At 38.6% G+C, this 18,947-nt stretch overlaps 1 protein-coding gene across 1 annotated transcript; it reads right to left on the bottom strand.

Moving 5' to 3' along the window:
- Window positions 1–8,010: 8,010 nt before the first annotated feature.
- Window positions 8,011–17,599, bottom strand: LIPT1 (lipoyltransferase 1). Its single transcript, XM_053704862.1, has 2 exons — window positions 17,514–17,599; window positions 8,011–9,677 (listed from the first exon to the last, which is right to left on the bottom strand). The coding sequence occupies exon 2, from the start codon at window positions 9,669–9,671 to the stop codon at window positions 8,550–8,552; it is 1,122 nt and encodes a 373-aa protein (XP_053560837.1). The 5' UTR covers window positions 9,672–9,677; window positions 17,514–17,599; the 3' UTR covers window positions 8,011–8,549.
- Between the last annotated feature and the right edge of the window lie 1,348 nt (window positions 17,600–18,947).

The following is an 18,947-nucleotide window of genomic DNA, read 5'->3' as shown; positions in this document are numbered from 1 at the left end:
AACTTTGCTCAAAGCCTCATCCAATGGCTCTGTGCGAATCGCCTCTTCCAGAGACTCAAACCAGAATGCCGCTGCAGCCGTGACAGGCGCAATGCATGCAAGAGGCTGCAATATAAAACCCTGTTGCACAAACATTTTCTTAAGATAACTCTCTAATTTTTTATCCATTGGATCTGAGAAAACACAGCTATCCTCCACCGGGATAGTGGTACGCTTGGCTAACGTAGAAACTGCTCCCTCCACCTTAGGGACCGTCTGCCATAAGTCTCGTGTGGTGGCGTCTATAGGGAACATTTTTCAAAATATCGGGGGAGGGGAAAAAGGCACACCGGGTCTATCCCACTCCTTACTAATAATTTCTGTAAGTCTTTTTGGTATAGGAAAGACGTCAGTACACACCGGTACCGCATAGTATCTATCCAACCTACACAATTTCTCTGGAATTGCCACCGTGTCGCAATCATTCAGAGCCGCTAATACCTCCCCTAGTAACACACGGAGGTTCTCAAGCTTAAATTTAAAATTTGAAATTTCTGAATCCGGTCTCCCCGGATCAGAACCGTCACCGACAGAATGAAGCTCACCGTCCTCATGTTCTGCAAATTGTGACGCAGTATCAGACATGGCTCTCGTGTCATCAGCGCGCTCTGTCCTTAACCCAGAGCTATCGCGTTTGCCCCTTAATTCGGGCATATTATATAATACTTCTTTCATAACATTAGCCATATCATGTAAAGTGATTTGTAAGGGCCTAGATGTACTTGGCGTCTCAATCCTACGCATCTCCCGAGCGGGAGACGCAGGTACTGACACGTGAGGAGAGTTAGGCGGCATAACTTCCCCCTCGTTGTCTGGTGATAGTTTCTTTATCGGTACAGATTGACTTTTATTCAAAGCAATATCAATACAATTGGTACACATCGTTCTATTGGGCTCCACATTGGCTTTTGAACATGATGAACAAACAGTTTCTTCTGAATCAGACATGTTTAAACAGACTTAGCAATGAAACTAGCAAGCTTGGAAATCACTTTCAATAAGTTTACAAGCAATATAAAAAACGCTGCAGCGCTTCAAAAAATACAGATATAATTAAACAATTCTTAACAAGAAGTGTATTATTAGCAGAGGATTGCACCCATTAGCAAAAGGATGATTAACCCCTCAATACCCAAAACGGATAAAACGAATATCAATTAAGATTTAACGCTTTTAATCACAGTCAAGCACACTGTCACAGATCTGCTGTGACTGATTACCTCCCTCACAAATGAATTTTGCAGACCCCTGAGCTCTCTAGAGACGTCCTGGATCAAGGAGGAAGAAGCAGGAAGACTGTGCTAGAATTTTAACTGCGCAACAAGGCGCTAAAACAAGGTCCCTCCCACTCCTATCACAACAGTGGGAGCCCTGATATAACGGTTTCCATGCAGAAAAATATGTTAGCCATGTGGAATAAAATCATGCCCAAAGAGATTTATCACCAAAGTACCTCACAAAACGAATAACATGCCAGTAAACGTTTTATTAAAAAGCAACATTTTCCAATGTTATGCAAAGTTATCACTAAGCCTGCTACCAGTCGCTACCACTGCAGATAAGGCTTAAGTATTATTTCAGTTTTAACAGTATTTTCTCAGTCAAATTCTAGTCCCTAGAAAATAACTCGACTGTGCATACATTTATCAGCCTGATACCAGTTGCCACTACTGCATTTAAGGCTGTACTTACATCATACGGTAACAGCAGTATTTTCTTAGTCAATTCCATTCCCAGAAAATAAAGTACTGCACATACCTCATTTGCGGAGGACCCCGCATGCTATTCCCAGTTTCTGAAGTTACCCCACTCCTCAGAATGTCGAGAACAGCCAGTGGATCTTAGTTACGCCTGCTAAGATCATAGAAAAAAACGCAGGCAGTTTCTTCTTCCAAATACTGCCTGAGATAGAAAAACAGCACACTCCGGTGCCATTTAAAATAACAAACTTTTGATTGAAGAATAGATAAGTAAAAACTCCAGCTCCTCTCGTGACCTCCTTCTTTGTTGAGGGTTGCAAGAGAATGACTGGATATGACATGTGAGGGGAGGAGCTATATAGCAGCTCTGCTTGGGTGATCCTCTTGCAACTTTCTGTTGGGAAGGAGAATATATCCCATAAGTAATGGATGACCCGTGGACTGAACACACTTAACAAGAGAAAGAAGGAATTTTCAGACCAATCTTGGATCTCAAGATCCTAAACAAATTCCTCAGAGTCCCGTCCTTCAAGATGGAGACTATTCGGACTATTCTGCCACTGATCCAGGATGGTCAATATATGACCACCGTGGACTTAAAGGATGCGTATCTGCACATCCCTATCCACAGAGATCATCACCGATTTCTCAGGTTAGCCTTTCTGGACAAACATTACCAGTTCGTGGCCACGGCTCCCAGAATTTTCACAAAAGTGCTAGGGTCCCTTCTAGCGGTTCTAAGACCGTGAGGCATAGCAGTGGCGCCTTATCTAGACGACATCTTAATTCAAGCGTCAACTTTCCAAGTAGCCAAGTCTCACACGGACATCGTGTTGGCCTTTCTGAGATCTCATGGGTGGAAAGTGAACATAAAAAAAGAGTTCTCTCTTCCCTCTTACAAGAGTTTCCTTCCTAGGAACTCTGATAGACTCGGTAGAAATGAAAATATTTCTGACGGAGGTCAGGAAATTAAAACTCCTAAACACCTGCCAAGCTCTTCATTCCATTCCTCGCCGTCAGTGGCTCAGTGTATGGAGGTAATCGGACTAATGGTAGTGGCAATGGACATAGTTCCGTTTGCTCGCTTACACCTCAGACCACTGCAACTATGCATGCTGGAACAGTGGAATGGGGATTATGCAGATTTATCTCCTCAGATAGATCTGGATCAGGAGACCAGAGATTCTCTTCTCTGGTGGTTATCTCAGGTTCACCTGTCTCGGGGAATGTGTTTCCGCAGGCCAGAGTGGGTCATAGTTAAGACAGATGCCAGCCTGCTGGGCTGGGGTGCAATCTGGAACTCCCTGAAAGCTCAGGGGTTGTGGTCTCAGGAGGATACTCTCCTCCTGATAAACATTCTGGAACTGAGAGCGATATTCAATGCACTTCAGGCGTGGCCTCAACTGGCTGCGGCCAAATTCATCAGATTTCAGTCGGACAACATCACGACTGTAGCTTATATCAATCATCAAGGGGGAACAAGGAGTTCTCTAGCGATGATAGACGTTTCCAAAATAATCTGATGGGCAGAGACTCACTCTTGCCATCTTTCAGCAATCCATATCCCAGGGGTAGAGAACTGGGAGGCGGATTTCCTAAGTCGTCAGACTTTTCATCCGGGGGAGTGGGAGCTCCATCCGGAGGTGTTTGCCCAACTGATTCGGCTATGGGGCACACCAGAATTGGATCTGATGGCGTCTCGCCAGAACGCCAAGCTTCCTTGTTACGGGTCCAGGTCAAGGGATCCCAAGGGAGCGCTGATGCTCTAGCAGTGCCCTGGTCCTTTAACCTGGCCTATGTGTTTCCACCATTCCCTCTCCTTCCTCGTCTGATTGCCAGAATCAAGCAGGAGAGAGCTTCGGTGATTTTGATAGCACCTGCATGGCCACGCAGGACTTGGTATGCAGACCTGGTGGACATGTCATCCGTCCCACCATGGACTCTGCCGCAGAGACAGGACCTTCTGCTTCAAGGTCCATTCAGGCATCCAAACCTACTTTCTCTGCGTCTGACTGCTTGGAGATTGAACGCTTGATTTTAGCAAAGCGTGGTTTCTCTGAATCGGTCATTGATACCTTGATTCAGACTCGAAAGCCTGTCACCAGAAAAATCTATCATAAGATATGGCGTAAATATCTTTACTGGTGGGATTCCAAGGGTTACTCATGGAGTAAGATCAGGATTCCTAGGCTATTATCTTTTCTCCAAGAAGGATTGGAGAAGGGATTATCTGCTAGTTCATTAAAGGGACAAATTTCTGCTTTGTCTATCCTTTTACACAAGCGTCTGGCGAATGTTCCAGACGTTCAGGCGTTTTGTCAGGCTTTAGTTAGAATCAAGCCTGTGTTTAAACCTGTTGCTCCGCCATGGAGTTTAAATTTGGTTCTTAAAGTTCTTCAAGGGGTTCCGTTTGAACCTATGCATTCCATAGATATTAAGATCTTATCTTGGAAGGTTCTGTTTTTAGTAGCTATCTCTTCAGCTCGAAGAGTTTCTGAGTTATCTGCTTTACAGTGTAACTCACCTTGTCTCGTTTTCTATGCGGATAAGGTGGTTTTGCATACCAAACCTGGATTTCTTCCTAAGGTTGTTTCTAATAGGAATATCAATCAGGAAATTGTTGTTCCTTCTCTGTGTCCTAATCCTTCTTCCAAGAAGGAACGTCTGTTGCACAACCTAGATGTGGTTTGCGCTTTAAAGTTATTCTTACAAGCAACTAATGATTTCCGTCAAACATCTTCATTGTTTGTTATCTATTCTGGAAAGCGGAGAGGTCAAAAGGCTACGGCAATCTCTCTTTCTTTCAGCCTCCTGAAAGGATTACTGCTCACTCTACTAGAGCGGTGGCTTCCACATGGGCTTTTAAAAATGAGGCTTCTGTTGAACAGATTTGTAAGGCGGCGACTTGGTCTTCGCTTCATACTTTTTCCAAATTTTTCAAATTTGATACTTTTGCTTCTTCAGAGGCTATTTTTGGGAGAAAGGTTCTACAAGCAGTGGTGCCTTCCGTTTAGGTACCTGTCTTGTCCCTCCCTTCATCCGTGTCCTAAAGCTTTGGTATTTGTATCCCACAAGTATTGGATGAATCCGTGGACTCAATACATCTTGCAAGAGAAAACAGAATTTATGCTTACCTGATAAATTTCTTTCTCTTGTGATGTATCGAGTCCACGGCCCGCCCTGTCTATTTAAGACAGGTAGTATTTTTTATTATAAAACTTCAGTCACCTCTGCACCCTATAGTTTCTCCTTTTTTCTTCCTAGCCTTCGGTTGAATGACTGGGGGGTGGAGTTAGGGGAGGAGCTATATAGACAGCTCTGCTTTGGGTGCTCTCTTTGCCACTTCCTGTTGGGAAGGAGAATATCCCACAAGTATTGGATGAATCCATGGACTCGATACTCAAGAGAAAGAAATTTATCAGGTAAGCATAAATTCTGTTTTTAAGACTGTTGTTAATCTACATGACGTTTCCCCTATACTGTTGCTGTTTCTGACAAGATTTCTAGGGAATGGTCTAAGCCAGGTAATTAATTTTGCAAGGTTTAAAAAATTATATCCTTTACTTGCTGCTAATGTTGATTTGTGGAAAATGTTCCTAAGGTGGATGGGGTAATTTTCCACACTGGCTAAGCATACTACTATCCCTTTGGAAGACAGTACTTTTTTTAAAGACCCTTTAGATAGTCTTTTCATAGAAGGGCCTTTTGACAAGCAGGGTATTTGCTCTGGCCAGCTATTTAAATTGCTGATGTGGCTGCTGCTTCCACTTACTGGTTGTCTAGTCTTTCAGACCAGTGTTCTGATGACTCTGCTAGTGCAAATCTTTTGGGTTTACTCAAAACTGCCAACTCTTTTATTTGTGATGATGTATTTGATATTATGAAGATTAATGTAAACAGCATGTCCCTGGCAGTCCTTCCCACAAAAGCCTTATGGCTTAAATCCTGGTCTGCTGATATGGGGCGTGATCCAATATAGATCGTAGTTTGCGGCGCAAGCGAGGGAACCCCCGCCGCCCGCAGTTTCAACTCGAGCTATCCTATATATGGCGCTGTCAGAGGCTAAAGTGCCGTAAGTCTGACAAACCAGCGATGTCCAGAAATCTGCGTAAGCACAAATTTCTGGAGTCGCCAGTGACTTACGGCACTTTAGAAACTGCCGGCGCCTACAAAACCTGACTAAGTTATAAAATCTCCCATACTGTCTAACACGCTTCCGGAACATAGCCCGACACGTCTAACCCTCTATCCGCTATCCCCCTCACTATCCTAACAATAAAAAATGTATTAACCCCTAAACCGCCGCTCCCGGACCCCGCCGCCACCTAATAAAGTTATTAACACCTAAACCGCCGCTGTTTTCTTTGGGGCATGCCCCACAAAAGGCCCTTTTAAGGGCTGGTAAGGTTAAAGAACTGTGAACTTTTTAAATTTAGAATAGGGTAGGGAAATTTTTTTATTTTGGGGGGCTTTATTATTTTATTAGGGGGCTTAGAATAGGTGTAATTAGCTTAAAAATCTTGTAATATTTTTTTTATTTTTTTGTAATTTAGTTTAGTTTATTTTATTGTATTTTAGTTTAGATATTTGTAGTTTATTTAATTTATTGATAGTGTAGGTGTATTTGTAACTTAGGTTAGGATTTATTTTACAGGTAAATTGGTAATTATTTTAACTAGGTAGCTATTAAATAGTTATTAACTATTTAATAGCTATTGTACCTAGTTAAAATAAATACCAAGTTACCTGTAAAATAAATATAAACCCTAAAATAGCTACAATGTAATTATTAATTACATTGTAGCTATCTTAGGGTTTATTTTATAGGTAAGTATTTAGATTTAAATAGGAATATTTTAATTAATAATATTAATATTAATTAGATCTATTTTAATAAGAATTTAGTTAGGGATGTTAGAGTTAGATAGGGTTATTATACTTAATATATATATATATATATAATATAATAACGATATTAACCCTAATATAATTAGGGTTGATATAGTTAATATATATAATATAATAACTATATTAACCCTAATATAATTAGGGTTAATATAGCTGGCGGCCGTGTGGGGGATTAAATTAGGGGTTAATATTTTTCAAATAGATGGCGGCGATGTAAGGGGCTCACTTTAGGGGGTAGGTAAGGTAGATGGCGGCGGTATAAGGGGCTCACATTAGGGGGTAGATAATGTAGATGGCGGCGGTGTAAGGGGCTCACATTAGGGGGTATGTAATGTAGCTGGTGACGGTGTAGGGGGATCACATTAGGGGGTTATACTTTTAATGTAGGTGGCGGCGGGGTCCGTGTGCGGCGGTTTAGGGGTTAAATACTTTATTAGGGATTGCGGCGGGGGATCGCGGTTGACAGGTAAATAGACATTGCGCATGCGTTAGGTGTTAGGTTTATTTTGCAGCTAGTTTAGGGAGTTACGGGGCTCCAAGAGACAGCGTAAGGCTTACTACGGCTGCATTTTGTGGCGAGGTGAAAATAGAGTAAGATTTCTCCATTTTCGCCACGTAAGTCCTTACGCTGTATATTGGATACCAAACTGCGCTGGTTTGGTATACCTGCCTATGGCCCAAAAAACTACAGGCGAAGGCAGAAATATACGAGCGTAACTTCTAGGTAACGCCGTATATAGGATACCAAACCAGCGCAAATTTCGGCGTCACCGGCTTTTGCGGGCGACGCTGCATATCGGATTGGGCCCATGGTGTCAACATCCAGACTATTACCTCTTTTCTTTCAGGGAATGGAGTTGTTTGGTTCTGATTTAGATTCTATAATATTTGCTGTTACTGGAGGTAAAGGGGCTTTTCTTCCTCAAGACAAAAAGTCTAGAGGGAAATCTAAAGCTTCCAATAATTTTCGTTCCTTTCGTCAGAAGCAAGGCACTTCTGGCTCAGTCTGGAGACCTAGTGCTAACTGGAACAAGTCAAAGCAGGGTAAGAAATCTATCCCTACTTCTAAAACTGCATGAAGGAGCGGCCCCCAAACCAGAGGTTCTGGTAGGGCGCAAGTTAAGCCTCTTTTAGGAGGTTTTATTTTAGTCTGGTCCAGATCCCTGGGTTCTAAATATAGTTTTGCAAGAGATGTAGAACACAAAACCATAAACAGTAACAAAGCCAGGAAACCAAAAGCTTAAAGTAGATTACATGGACTCTAGAAGCTCTAGTCAACCAATAATAATGTTAATAATTTAAGGTCACACCAAATAAAATCAATACATTTCTATTTACTTAACAACTATATTATACAACCATACTTATTAAATAACCTTTATTTAAGTCAGATGAAAACAAATGTATTTGCATGAAGAAGTTACAAAACAGCAGCATGTGACTTCCTTACAGGGAGTCGATTATAAAATAAAATGCATTCTGCTTCTCATAGCACAAATATTACATTCAGTGAACACTGCAGACAAGGTGTGCACTGTAATCTATACAATGCAATGTGATCTCACCAGAAAGTAAAGTTAATTAAACAGAAGTTATAAACAGTGGTATAAGAGAAAGATAACTATGGCTGAGAATGTGAGAATATTAGCTGAGCAGGAAAAAAAAGGATGATGACTCAGGCAAGCTGGGAGAAATCCTCATCTTTGAAGCTAAAAAAAAAAAAAGGTTGTTTTTATTTTATTCAATGGTTCTAAGATTAGTTCTGCACATGTATGTGGCCATTAACAGATATAATGTTCCCCAACCTTGCTGTAGACTCAGCTAATGGGATCCTTATTTATATAAACCATGTTTTAATATTATCTTGTTAGAGAAATTGGCTTGCTTAATTAAAAAAAAAAATCACATTATTGACAATAACTTCTCACATAACATATTGCCCTTATTATGTATGTCTTCATTTTCAGGACAAGTCCGCAACAATGTACTTATTATGAAAGCAGTTTCACTGGGGCAAAATTTGCTTCCCACCAAACTGCTTTGCATTTCATTGCATAGTTCTTGTGGAAGCCAATAGTTAGGCAAGTCAATAAAGCAAGTTTCTATATAACCATTTTTTATATCAATACTTAATTTAACATCAAGGACAGATTGATTGTAAAACATTTGAAAAGAAGTCTTAACTCCAAATTTTGGTGTTTTACCATAAATCCATTCCCAAGTACACAGTTCTCCTTTTTTCTGGCATATACCAGGAAAGACTGATTCATCATTTGGATCTACAAGGTTGACGTGAGGTGTAAAGCCATACTGAGCAGCATATTCTGATGCCACCACATCCATTATAGCTTCGCAGGTCAAAGAAGAATCAGATTCTGTAAGATTTTTCACCAATGCAGGAACACTTGGTGTTGCATTACTCTGTATGCCCTGAAAAGGACTTTGGAGGACTGAGGGCAACAGAGATCTGTCTGCATTGCTTAATAATGTACAATGATGGTAAGCAACCGTTCTCCCTAGCTTAGCTGCTGTTCCAGATATTTTAAATGTCTTGTCAAGTAGGATATCATACCTCTCTGTTGCATGCACATCCAGGTTTGGTTGTAATGTCTTCAGAGCCCTTATAACCAGATTGAGGTTTTCCATTCTATTATAACGTTTCTTTGAAGTAAAAAATGTTAGGTTAATGTTCCCCAAATCATGATAAACTGTCCCTCCTCCACTGCGTCTTCTTGCCAAAGATATACCTTTCTCTCTCATAAGATGAAGATTGCATTCTTTCCAAGGATTCTGGTGCCTGCCAATAACCACGCTAGGTAAATTCCTCCATAGAAAAAGAATATTCCTTTCTTCTAGATTCATGCAGTCATGGATCCAATCTTCCACTGCTAGATTTTCATAGACATTATTTGAAACTGACTGGAAAATTAGTCCTTCTTTGGTACAGTTCCTAAATTTAGCCACTGGTATATGGCGTGCAAATAACAGATGAATACTGATTTTTAGCTTTGATTGAAGTAGCATTTTTAACTAAGGGAAAAAAGTGAACAAATGATTAATTTAGCAATGGTATTAAGTATGAATTCCCTACATCTACTAACAAGGTCAATACTGCAGTGTTGGAACTAAAAATATATCCGAGTAATAACATTTACATTGTTTATGCGTATAAATACCAAGAAAAGGGACTTACATTGCATTTTACTGCAGTTTCTTTCTATTATGCATTTGTCGATTATGTAATTTTACTGTTTTTAATGTTCCTTTAAGAGCTCTGATACATAGTAACAAATGGTTCTAGAAGTTGTGTATCAATATTATAGTAAGTACAAATTTATTATAGTGATAAAGAGTATATATCAGCTCAACTGTAGTAATACACTACTACTGAATCTATAAACCACAGCACACCTACACAAAAAATTATATATGTGATGTCTTTCACATATACAGCGGGTAACTAAACTACATTCAGAGGGTATTTTCCATCCTGACCAAACTTGCTGGAATAAAGTTGATCCCAAATCTACTAACTGTAAATGGTATAATTTAGCAAGTTACCAAAAGTCATCCATATTCTGACAACTTAATTTTAAAGCAATGCATTAAAAGATCCTACAGCACTCATGCACTAAACAGGTGGTACAATAACTAAAGACAGAAAGAGACAGGAAAGGTAGAATTGGATAGAAGGATTACTGGGCCCTGCTCCCTAAAGAGCTTACGGTCTAAACGGTAGTTGGATGCATGCTGGTCAGGATGCCTCTAAAACACATAGGGCCAGAATATAAGTGGAGCTGTATTTAACGCTCGAGCACTAAGTTTGCTAGAAGTACATTTTTAGCGCGCGTTGAGTAGCACTCGTATTAAAAGTTGTCATTTGCACGCTAACCAGACGCACATAAAAAGCTGAAGTTGGAATATTGCGTGCACACCAACGTATTTCCCCATAGAAGTCAAAGGAGTAAAAAAAAGACCTATCACCCTACTTGCATGCAAACCCGATCGCATATTCTCAGGTGTGCTACCCCGACATGAAAATTATGAATATTTCACATTTCATTGTAGAAGTATATGTTCTATTAATTCATAAATACATATTTCTATATATTTATATCTGATGGTATTTTGGTAACATATCTATAAATGATTATATATAAGTATAGATATATACAGATATATATAGGAATATTTATTTATAAATACATAGAACATATTCTGCTATGTGCAGAAAATTGGAATGTGAAATATTTACAGTAAATACATAGTTAAAACCTTTATTAAATATGAATATTGCATAAATATCCTTTTACATGTTTTCATCTACTTATTAGTATTCTTTATTTATAAAGCGCCAACAGATTCCGCAGTGCTGCCCATGGGTACAAAAATATAAAAGTACAACTGAGAAACAATACAATAAAATACAAAATTTTACAGACAAATACAGGAATTGAGGGCCCTATTCCCGTGGGAACTTACAATCTAAAATAGATGATCTACTTGACAGCAAAGGGCATTTTGCAGCTTTCTTGTTCTTAATGTTCACTCACAGTGGTTTATGCTGATTGTCATTTATAAGGTAACCACTGTGAATGAACATTAAAGGGACACTGAACCCAATTTTTTTCTTTTGTGACTCAGATAGAGCATGCAATTTTAAGCAACTTTCTAATTTACTCCTATTATCAAATGTTCTTCATTCTCTTGGTATCTTTATTTGAAAAGCAAGAATGCAAGTTTAGATGCCGGCCCATTTTTGTGAACAACCTGGGTTGTTCTTGCTGATTGGTGGATAAATGAATCCACCAATAAACAAGTGCTGTCCAGGGTTCTAGACTTTCTTTTTCAAATAAAGATAGCAAGAGAAAGAAGAAAAATTTATACTAGGAGTAAATTAGAAAGCTGCTTAAAATTGCATGCTCTATCTGAATTACGAAAGAAAAAATTTGGGTTTAGTGTCCCTTTAAGAACAAGAAAGCTGCAAAATGTACTAGGCTGAAGTTGGATTCTTATCAGTCAGCTTATTCTACAACTGATTGCAATTTGCAAAATAAAGATTTATAAACAAAATATCTAGCATTATTAATATTTTAAATAAAATAATACACTTTTCAAAAACCTAAACAAACTTAAATTTTACAAAACATCAATAAACAGATAGCAAACATGGCATATTTTTTATTGTTTTGAATATGTAACTGATATTATAAAAGGGTTAAAATCCTTTGCGTCACTCATTTATGTGTGGATATATACAAGGCGTGAGCCTCTTCATAGGACAGACATGTTATCAGCCTTGTCCAACGCTCTTTATGCCAAACAAATTGGTGCCAACCGTGCCACTTTATATATTTTACCTTTTCTAAATAAGTAATAGTTTTTTTGTGTATATATATATATATATATATATATATATATATATATATATATATATATATACATACATACATACATACATACAAGGCGTGAACCCATCATAGGATAGACATGTTATCAGCCTGGCCCAACGCTCTTTATGGCAAACAATCTGGTGCCATCCTTGCCACTTCATACATTTTACATTTTAAAAGGGTCAAATTCCTTTGGGCCACAAATTTTTGTGTGGATACATACACAGCGTGAAGCCCTTCATAGGATAAGCATGTTTTTAGCCTGGCCCAATGCTTTTTATAGCAAACAAACTTGTGCCAAACTTGCCATCTCATATATTTTACCTTTTCTGAATAAGTAACTGGTAATTTGAAAGGGTTAAAATCCTTTGGGCCACTCATTTATGTGTAAATATATACAAGGCATGAACCCATCATAGGACAGACATGTTGTCAGCCTGGCCCAACGCTCTTTATGGCAAACAAATTGATGACAACCTTGAGACTTCATATATTTTACCTTTTCTGAATAAGTGGTATTTTAAAAGGGTTAAAATCCTGTGGGTCACTCATTTCTGTGTGGATATATACAGGGTATGAACCCCTTTATAGCACAGACATGTTCTCAGCCTAGCCCAACACTTTTTATGACAAACTGGTGCCAACCTTGTCAAATCACATATTTTAAAAATATTTTACCTTTTCTAAATAAGTTACTGCTATTTTAAAAGGGTTTTGTTGCCATATAAATATTTGGGACAGTCTGAAAACATGTGGATTGTATATAGGGGCTCACGCCCTATATAACTACACAGATATTAGTGGCCCAAAGGATTTTAACCGTTTTAAAACTATTTACTTACTTAGAAAAGGTAAAATATATAAAGTGGCAAGGTTGGCACCAGTTTATTTGCCATAAATAGCGTTGGGCCAGGCTGAGATCATCAGGCCCATTTATCAAGCTCCGTATGGAGCTTGAAGGGCCGTGTTTCTGGCGAGTCTTCAGACTCGCCAGAAACACAACTTATGAAGCAGCGGTCTAAAGACCGCTGCTCCATAACCCTGTCCGCCTGCTCTGAACAGGCGGACAGGAATCGCCAGACATCAACCCGATCGAATACGATCGGGTTGATTGACAGCTCCCTGCTGGCGGCCGATTGGCCGCGAGTCAGCAGGGGGCGGCGTTGCACCAGCAGCTCTTGTGAGCTGCTGGTGCAATGTTAAATGCGGAGAGCGTATTGCTCTCCGCATTTAGCGAGGTCTTGCGGACCTGATCCGCAGTGTCGGATCAGGTCCGCAAGCCCTTTGATAAATGGGCCTGCAGGTCTCTCCTATGATGGGGCTAACATTCTGTATATATCCACACAGAAATGAGTGGCCCAAAGTATTTGTACCCTTTCAAAATACCAGTTACTTATTCAGAAAAGGTAAAAAATGTATGAGATGGCTACGTTCACACAAGTTTGTTTGCTACAAAAAGCTTTGGGCCAGGCTGAAAACATGTTTATCCTATGAAGGGGATCACTCCTTGTATATATTCACACAGTAAGGAGTGGCCCAAAGGATTTTAACCCTTTTAAAATATCTGATTCCTTATTTAGAAAAAGGTAAAATATGAGGTGGCAAGGTTGTCACCAGTTTGTTTGCTTCAAAAAGCGTTGGGCCAGTGTGAGAACATGTTTATTCTATGAAGAGGTTCACGCCCTGTATATATACACAAAGAACAGAGTGGTCCAAAGGATTTTAACCCTTTTAAAATACTAGTTACTTATTCAGAAATTTAAAAATATATGAGATGGCAACGTTGGCACCAGTTTGTTTGCTACAAAAAGCGTTGGGCCAGGCTGAGAAAATATTTATCCTATGAAGGGGCTCACTCCCTGTATATATCTTCACAGTAAAGAGTGGCCCAAAGGATTTTAACCCATTTGAAATACCAGTTATTTATTTAGAAAAGGTCAAATATATGAATTGGCAAGGTTGGCAATAATTTTTTTTGCCATAGAAACCATTGTGCCAGGCTGAAAACTTGTTTATCCTATGAAGGGCTTCACGCTGTGTATGTATCCACGCAGAAATTAATGGCCCAAAGGATTTTAACCCTTTTAAAATACCAGTTACTTATTCAGAAAAGGTAAAATATATCAAGTGTATATCAATGAGATAGGTATAGAACTGCCTTATTCATCGAATTATGGATCCATCTATAACCCATACACTCATATTCCTTAGGGGAGTGTGGGGGTGCCCTAGTGGTTGGTATACAGTGTAATCCAAGAAAAAAAAGAAAACCATTATTTGGCACACTTAAACACATAGGTAGATCTGCAGAAAGGGAGCCAAAAAAATAAAACAACTTTTACTGTCAAATATTAAAGTACAAACATCCTACATGGGATGAGTATATATAAAAAACACACATTTAAAAACAAGGTAGCACTGTCGTAGCATCTGAATTAAACAAACTACAATTTTCTATTTTTAAAATAAGACAATAATCGTTGAGGATCTAAGTTTGCAAAATTAAGCAGATTCCAACACTTTCAGAGGCCCATTGTAAGATGTCCACTGAGATAGAAAAAGATCCCTAATAAACTACCGACTATGATTTGGTGCTACCCACAAAGGTGGGTGGAGGGAGGGGGCGGCGGCTTATCAAACTATCTCTTGGTAGGGAGCTGCTTACAATTATTGTGAAAAAGGTTCGGTCTTGCAGTGACTAAGAAATTACCAGAATTATCTGTATATTATCAATCACAGAGAGCACACAAATGTCAAGATTATTCACAGACAGGCGAACGCCTAACACACGTTTCTCCTGGGCTTTCTTAAAGCCTCAACAATTTGACAGTAAAAGTTAAAGGGAAATGAATACCAACATTTTTCTATAATGGTTCAGATAGAGAATACAATTTTAAACAACTTTCTAATTCACTTTTATTATCTAATCTGTTTCATTCTCTTGGTATCATTTGTTGAAGGAGCAACAATGCACTGCTGGTTTCTAACTGAAAACATGGGCTAGATAAACCTTTCAGCAAAGGATAACAAGAGAATGAAGCAAATTAAATAATAGATGTAAATTGGAAAGTTGTTTAAAACTGTATTCTCTATCTGAATCATGAAAAAAAAATTTGGGGTTTCATGTCCCTTTAAGTTTTATTTTTTTGACTCCCTTTCTGCGGATCTACCTATGTGTTTAAGTGTGCGCCAAATAGTGGTTCTCTTTTTTTGGGGGGGGATAACAAAATATATACAGTGGCACGGTTGTCACCAATTTGTTTGCGATAAAGAGCGTTGGGCCAGGCTGATAACATGTTTGTTGTATGATGGGGTTCACACCCTGTATATATCCACATATGAGTGGCCCAAAGGATTTTCACCCATTTAAAATATCAGTTACTCAAAAATATGCCATGTTTGCCATCTGTTCATTGCAATATAAGATTATTTTTTTTTATAAAATGTAAGTTTGTTTAGTCTAGTCTATTTGTTATCTTTCTGGTTCTACGAAAGGTCAGAAGGCTTCTGCCGTTTCCTTGGCTTCGTGGTTAAGGTTTTTGATTCATTAAGCTTATTTGGGGTCGGGTTAAGCCCCGCCTCAGAGAATTACAGCTCATTCTATTAGATCAGTCTCCACTTCGTGGGCTTTTAAGAATGAAGCTTCAGTTTATCAGATTTGCAAAGCCGCAACCTGGTTTTCTTTGCATACATTTACTAAATGCTACCGTTTTTATGTATTTGCTTCTTCAGAAGCAGTTTTTGGTAGAAAAGTTCTTCAGGCAGCTGTTTCAGTTTGATTCTTCTGCTTATATTTTAAGTTATTTTCTTTTCATTCATGAGAATAAACTTATATTTTGGGTTGTGGATTAATTTTTCAGCGAAAAATGGCTGTTTTTATTTGTATCCCTCCCTCTCTAGTGACTCTTGCTTGGAGTTCCACATCTTGGGTATTGATATCCCATACGTCACTAGCTCATGAACTCTTGCCAATTACATGAAAGAAAACATAATTTATGTAAGAACTTACCTGATAAATTCATTTCTTTCATATTGGCAAGAGTCCATGAGACCCACCCTTTTTATGGTGGTTATGATTTTTTGTATAAAGCACAATTATTCCCAAATTCCTTGTTGATGCTTTTGCTCCTTTCTTATCACCCCACTACTTGGCTATTCGTTACACTGAATTATGGGTGTGGTGAGGGGTGTATTTATAGGCATTTTGAGGTTTGGGAAACTTTGCCCCTCCTGGTAGGATTGTATATCCCATACATCACTAGCTCATGGACTCTTGCCAATATGAAAGAAATGAATTTATCAGGTAAGTTCTTACATAAATTATGTTTTTCCCTTCTCACCAGAGGGAAAAAATATTTTAAATGTGCACATAGGAATGAATAAATAGTGTACTTAAATTAAACTTTAAATAATAAATGTAATTGTATTAGCTATATAGCAATCAATAGCTGATGCCACTTCTAAATCTATTATTGTGCAAAAAAAAAAAAAAAAGCTAAAGATAATCCCTGCAAACGTTATAGCAGCTGTTTTTTACTTATGCTGTGAGCGCAATGTCTACATGCGTGCACGCTCACAGCAATAAGCACAGACTTCCACCATGTCAGCACAGATTCAGCAGGGAGCAGGAACAAAGCACAAGTAAATGTTAAAAAATAAAATAAAAATAGGAACACCTATAATAAAAAAAAGTGATTTGCATTTTAAAAACTAAAACAGCATTATGACTAAAAAAAAACCCCTAATGACAAGTGTTTAATGTCCCTTTAATGTTCATTCACAGTGGTAAATGTCAATCAGCATAAACCACTGTGAATGAACATTAAGAAAGCTGCAGAATATTTAGTTTTCAGAATGACTGTCTATAGATTGTTTGTTACATTAAAGTTGATTTAAAAAATAATAATAATAAAAAAAAAAGCCTTGTGGAGGTGTCACATGTTTCCTGTCTAGAGTGGAGAGCTGGTGCTCCAGTCTACAGCTAGACCCTTCTCAATTGCTTGTTTCGCTGCTGTCGTTTGGTTTATAATAGCAACTTAGCCTACTGTTGTACCAGAACCCTTTCCTGTATTCCTGTGTACAGTGCATTATCAAAATGTTTGTGGGGACTACCAACATTTTAAAAGGACCCCCCTGGTGGTCTCCACCCTCAGATTCAAGAAATGCAGCCCCAAAGAATGTAATTATTTCACTAGATACCCTGCAACGTTATGATATTAACCCCTTGCAAAGGGAGCCGCAGGAGAACTGCTGATCCAGCTAAAACAGGTGAATTATGCTCTGAAATAATGATCACATAACTGAAAGAGCAACATCAAAGGGTTAATGCTTTTAGAACAGCCGTGATACAACAGCTGGTGTGAATCACAGGATGGGTAAATCACACAAACTACGCACTTCTCTGCTTTGGGGTCTAGCTACACCCTTCTGTCAGTGTCAGTTTTAGCATGAATAATAAACACAATGTTCTTACCTTCTAAAATATACGATGCCCTTGTATTTTAAGATTGCATATGGGAATGGACAATATGTCGCAGCTAGATTCCATCCCTCTAAAGGACCATATGACACTGACATCACAGTAGTCACGTGACTGCAGCGATCACATGGTACAAAGAGTTGAGAAGGAAGGTAGCAGCTAGATTCCATCCCTCTAAAGGACCCTCTGACATCACAGCAGTCAGGTGCCTGCAGCAGAAGGGTGGGAGACTCAAATCATTCTTCTACTGTTTGTTTACCTCTGCTGCTGTGGTCAGGAGTTGTTGTCTGAGCTTATGCTGGACATTGAAGAAACAATAATGTGATAAAGGAGTGAGAACAATATGTGTTTTCATGAAGCAAGAAGCTGGGATCTTGATTAGAGGTTGCTTTATAACAGACAGCCAGGGATTTGTAGATTGTCTTTTTTCAACTCTAAATAACTGGAACCTTATCTGTGCCTAGGATTTGTGCTAGAAACATGAAGAACTGGACTGAGCCCAACATTTGTTTTTATTCTTAATGTTTTATTATTTATTTTGCTGGAGAGAAGCTGTTATATGGCACTGCAGATGAGTAGTGGGAAAACACTAAGATATGTAAAACTGAACTTGTTGTCTTGTATATGTTTGTGGTGGTATCTGTCATTACATAATTAGTTCAATTCAGCTAGAATCGTTAAATGTATATTTTAAACTTGCATTTAAAATGGAAATTAATTCATAAGAACAGGAAAGAGTTAATTAGCTTACATTCGGCTAGATTTAGAGTTTTGCGGCCAAAGGGGTGCGTTAGCTATGCGTGTTTTTTTTTCCCTGCACCTTTTAAATAACGCTGGTATTTAGAGTTGTCTGAAGGGCTGCGTTAGGCTCCAAAAAGGGAGCGTAGAGGCATATTTACTGCCACTTCAACTCTCAATACCAGCGTTGCTTACGGTAGTGGCCATCTTGAAAAACGTGCTTGTGCACGATTCCCCCATAGGAAACAATGGGGCAGTTTGAGCTGAAAAAAAAAACCTAACAACTGCAAAAAAGCAGCGTTCTGCACCTAACATGTACCCCAAGTCTAAACACCCCTAACCTTACACGTATTAACCCCTAATCTGCCGCCCCCGCTATCGCTGACCCCTGCATTTTATTATTAACCCCTAATCTGCTGACCGGACCTCACCGCTACTATAATAAATGTATTAACCCCTAAAGCTAAGTCTAACCCTAACACCCCCCTAAGTTAAATATAATTTAAATCTAACTAAATAAATTATTTCTTATTAAATAAATTAATCCTATTTAAAGCTAAATACTTACCTGTAAAATAAACCCTAATATAGCTACAATATAAATAATAATTATATTGTAGCTATTTTAGGATTTATATTTATTTTAACTAGGTACAATAGCTATTAAATAGTTATTAACTATTTAATAGC

The sequence above is a fragment of the Bombina bombina genome, chromosome 3, assembly GCF_027579735.1.
Source record: "Bombina bombina isolate aBomBom1 chromosome 3, aBomBom1.pri, whole genome shotgun sequence".
In the NCBI taxonomy this organism is placed as follows: Eukaryota; Metazoa; Chordata; class Amphibia; order Anura; family Bombinatoridae; genus Bombina; species Bombina bombina.
This window is presented reverse-complemented; position numbering and strand designations above follow the sequence as displayed.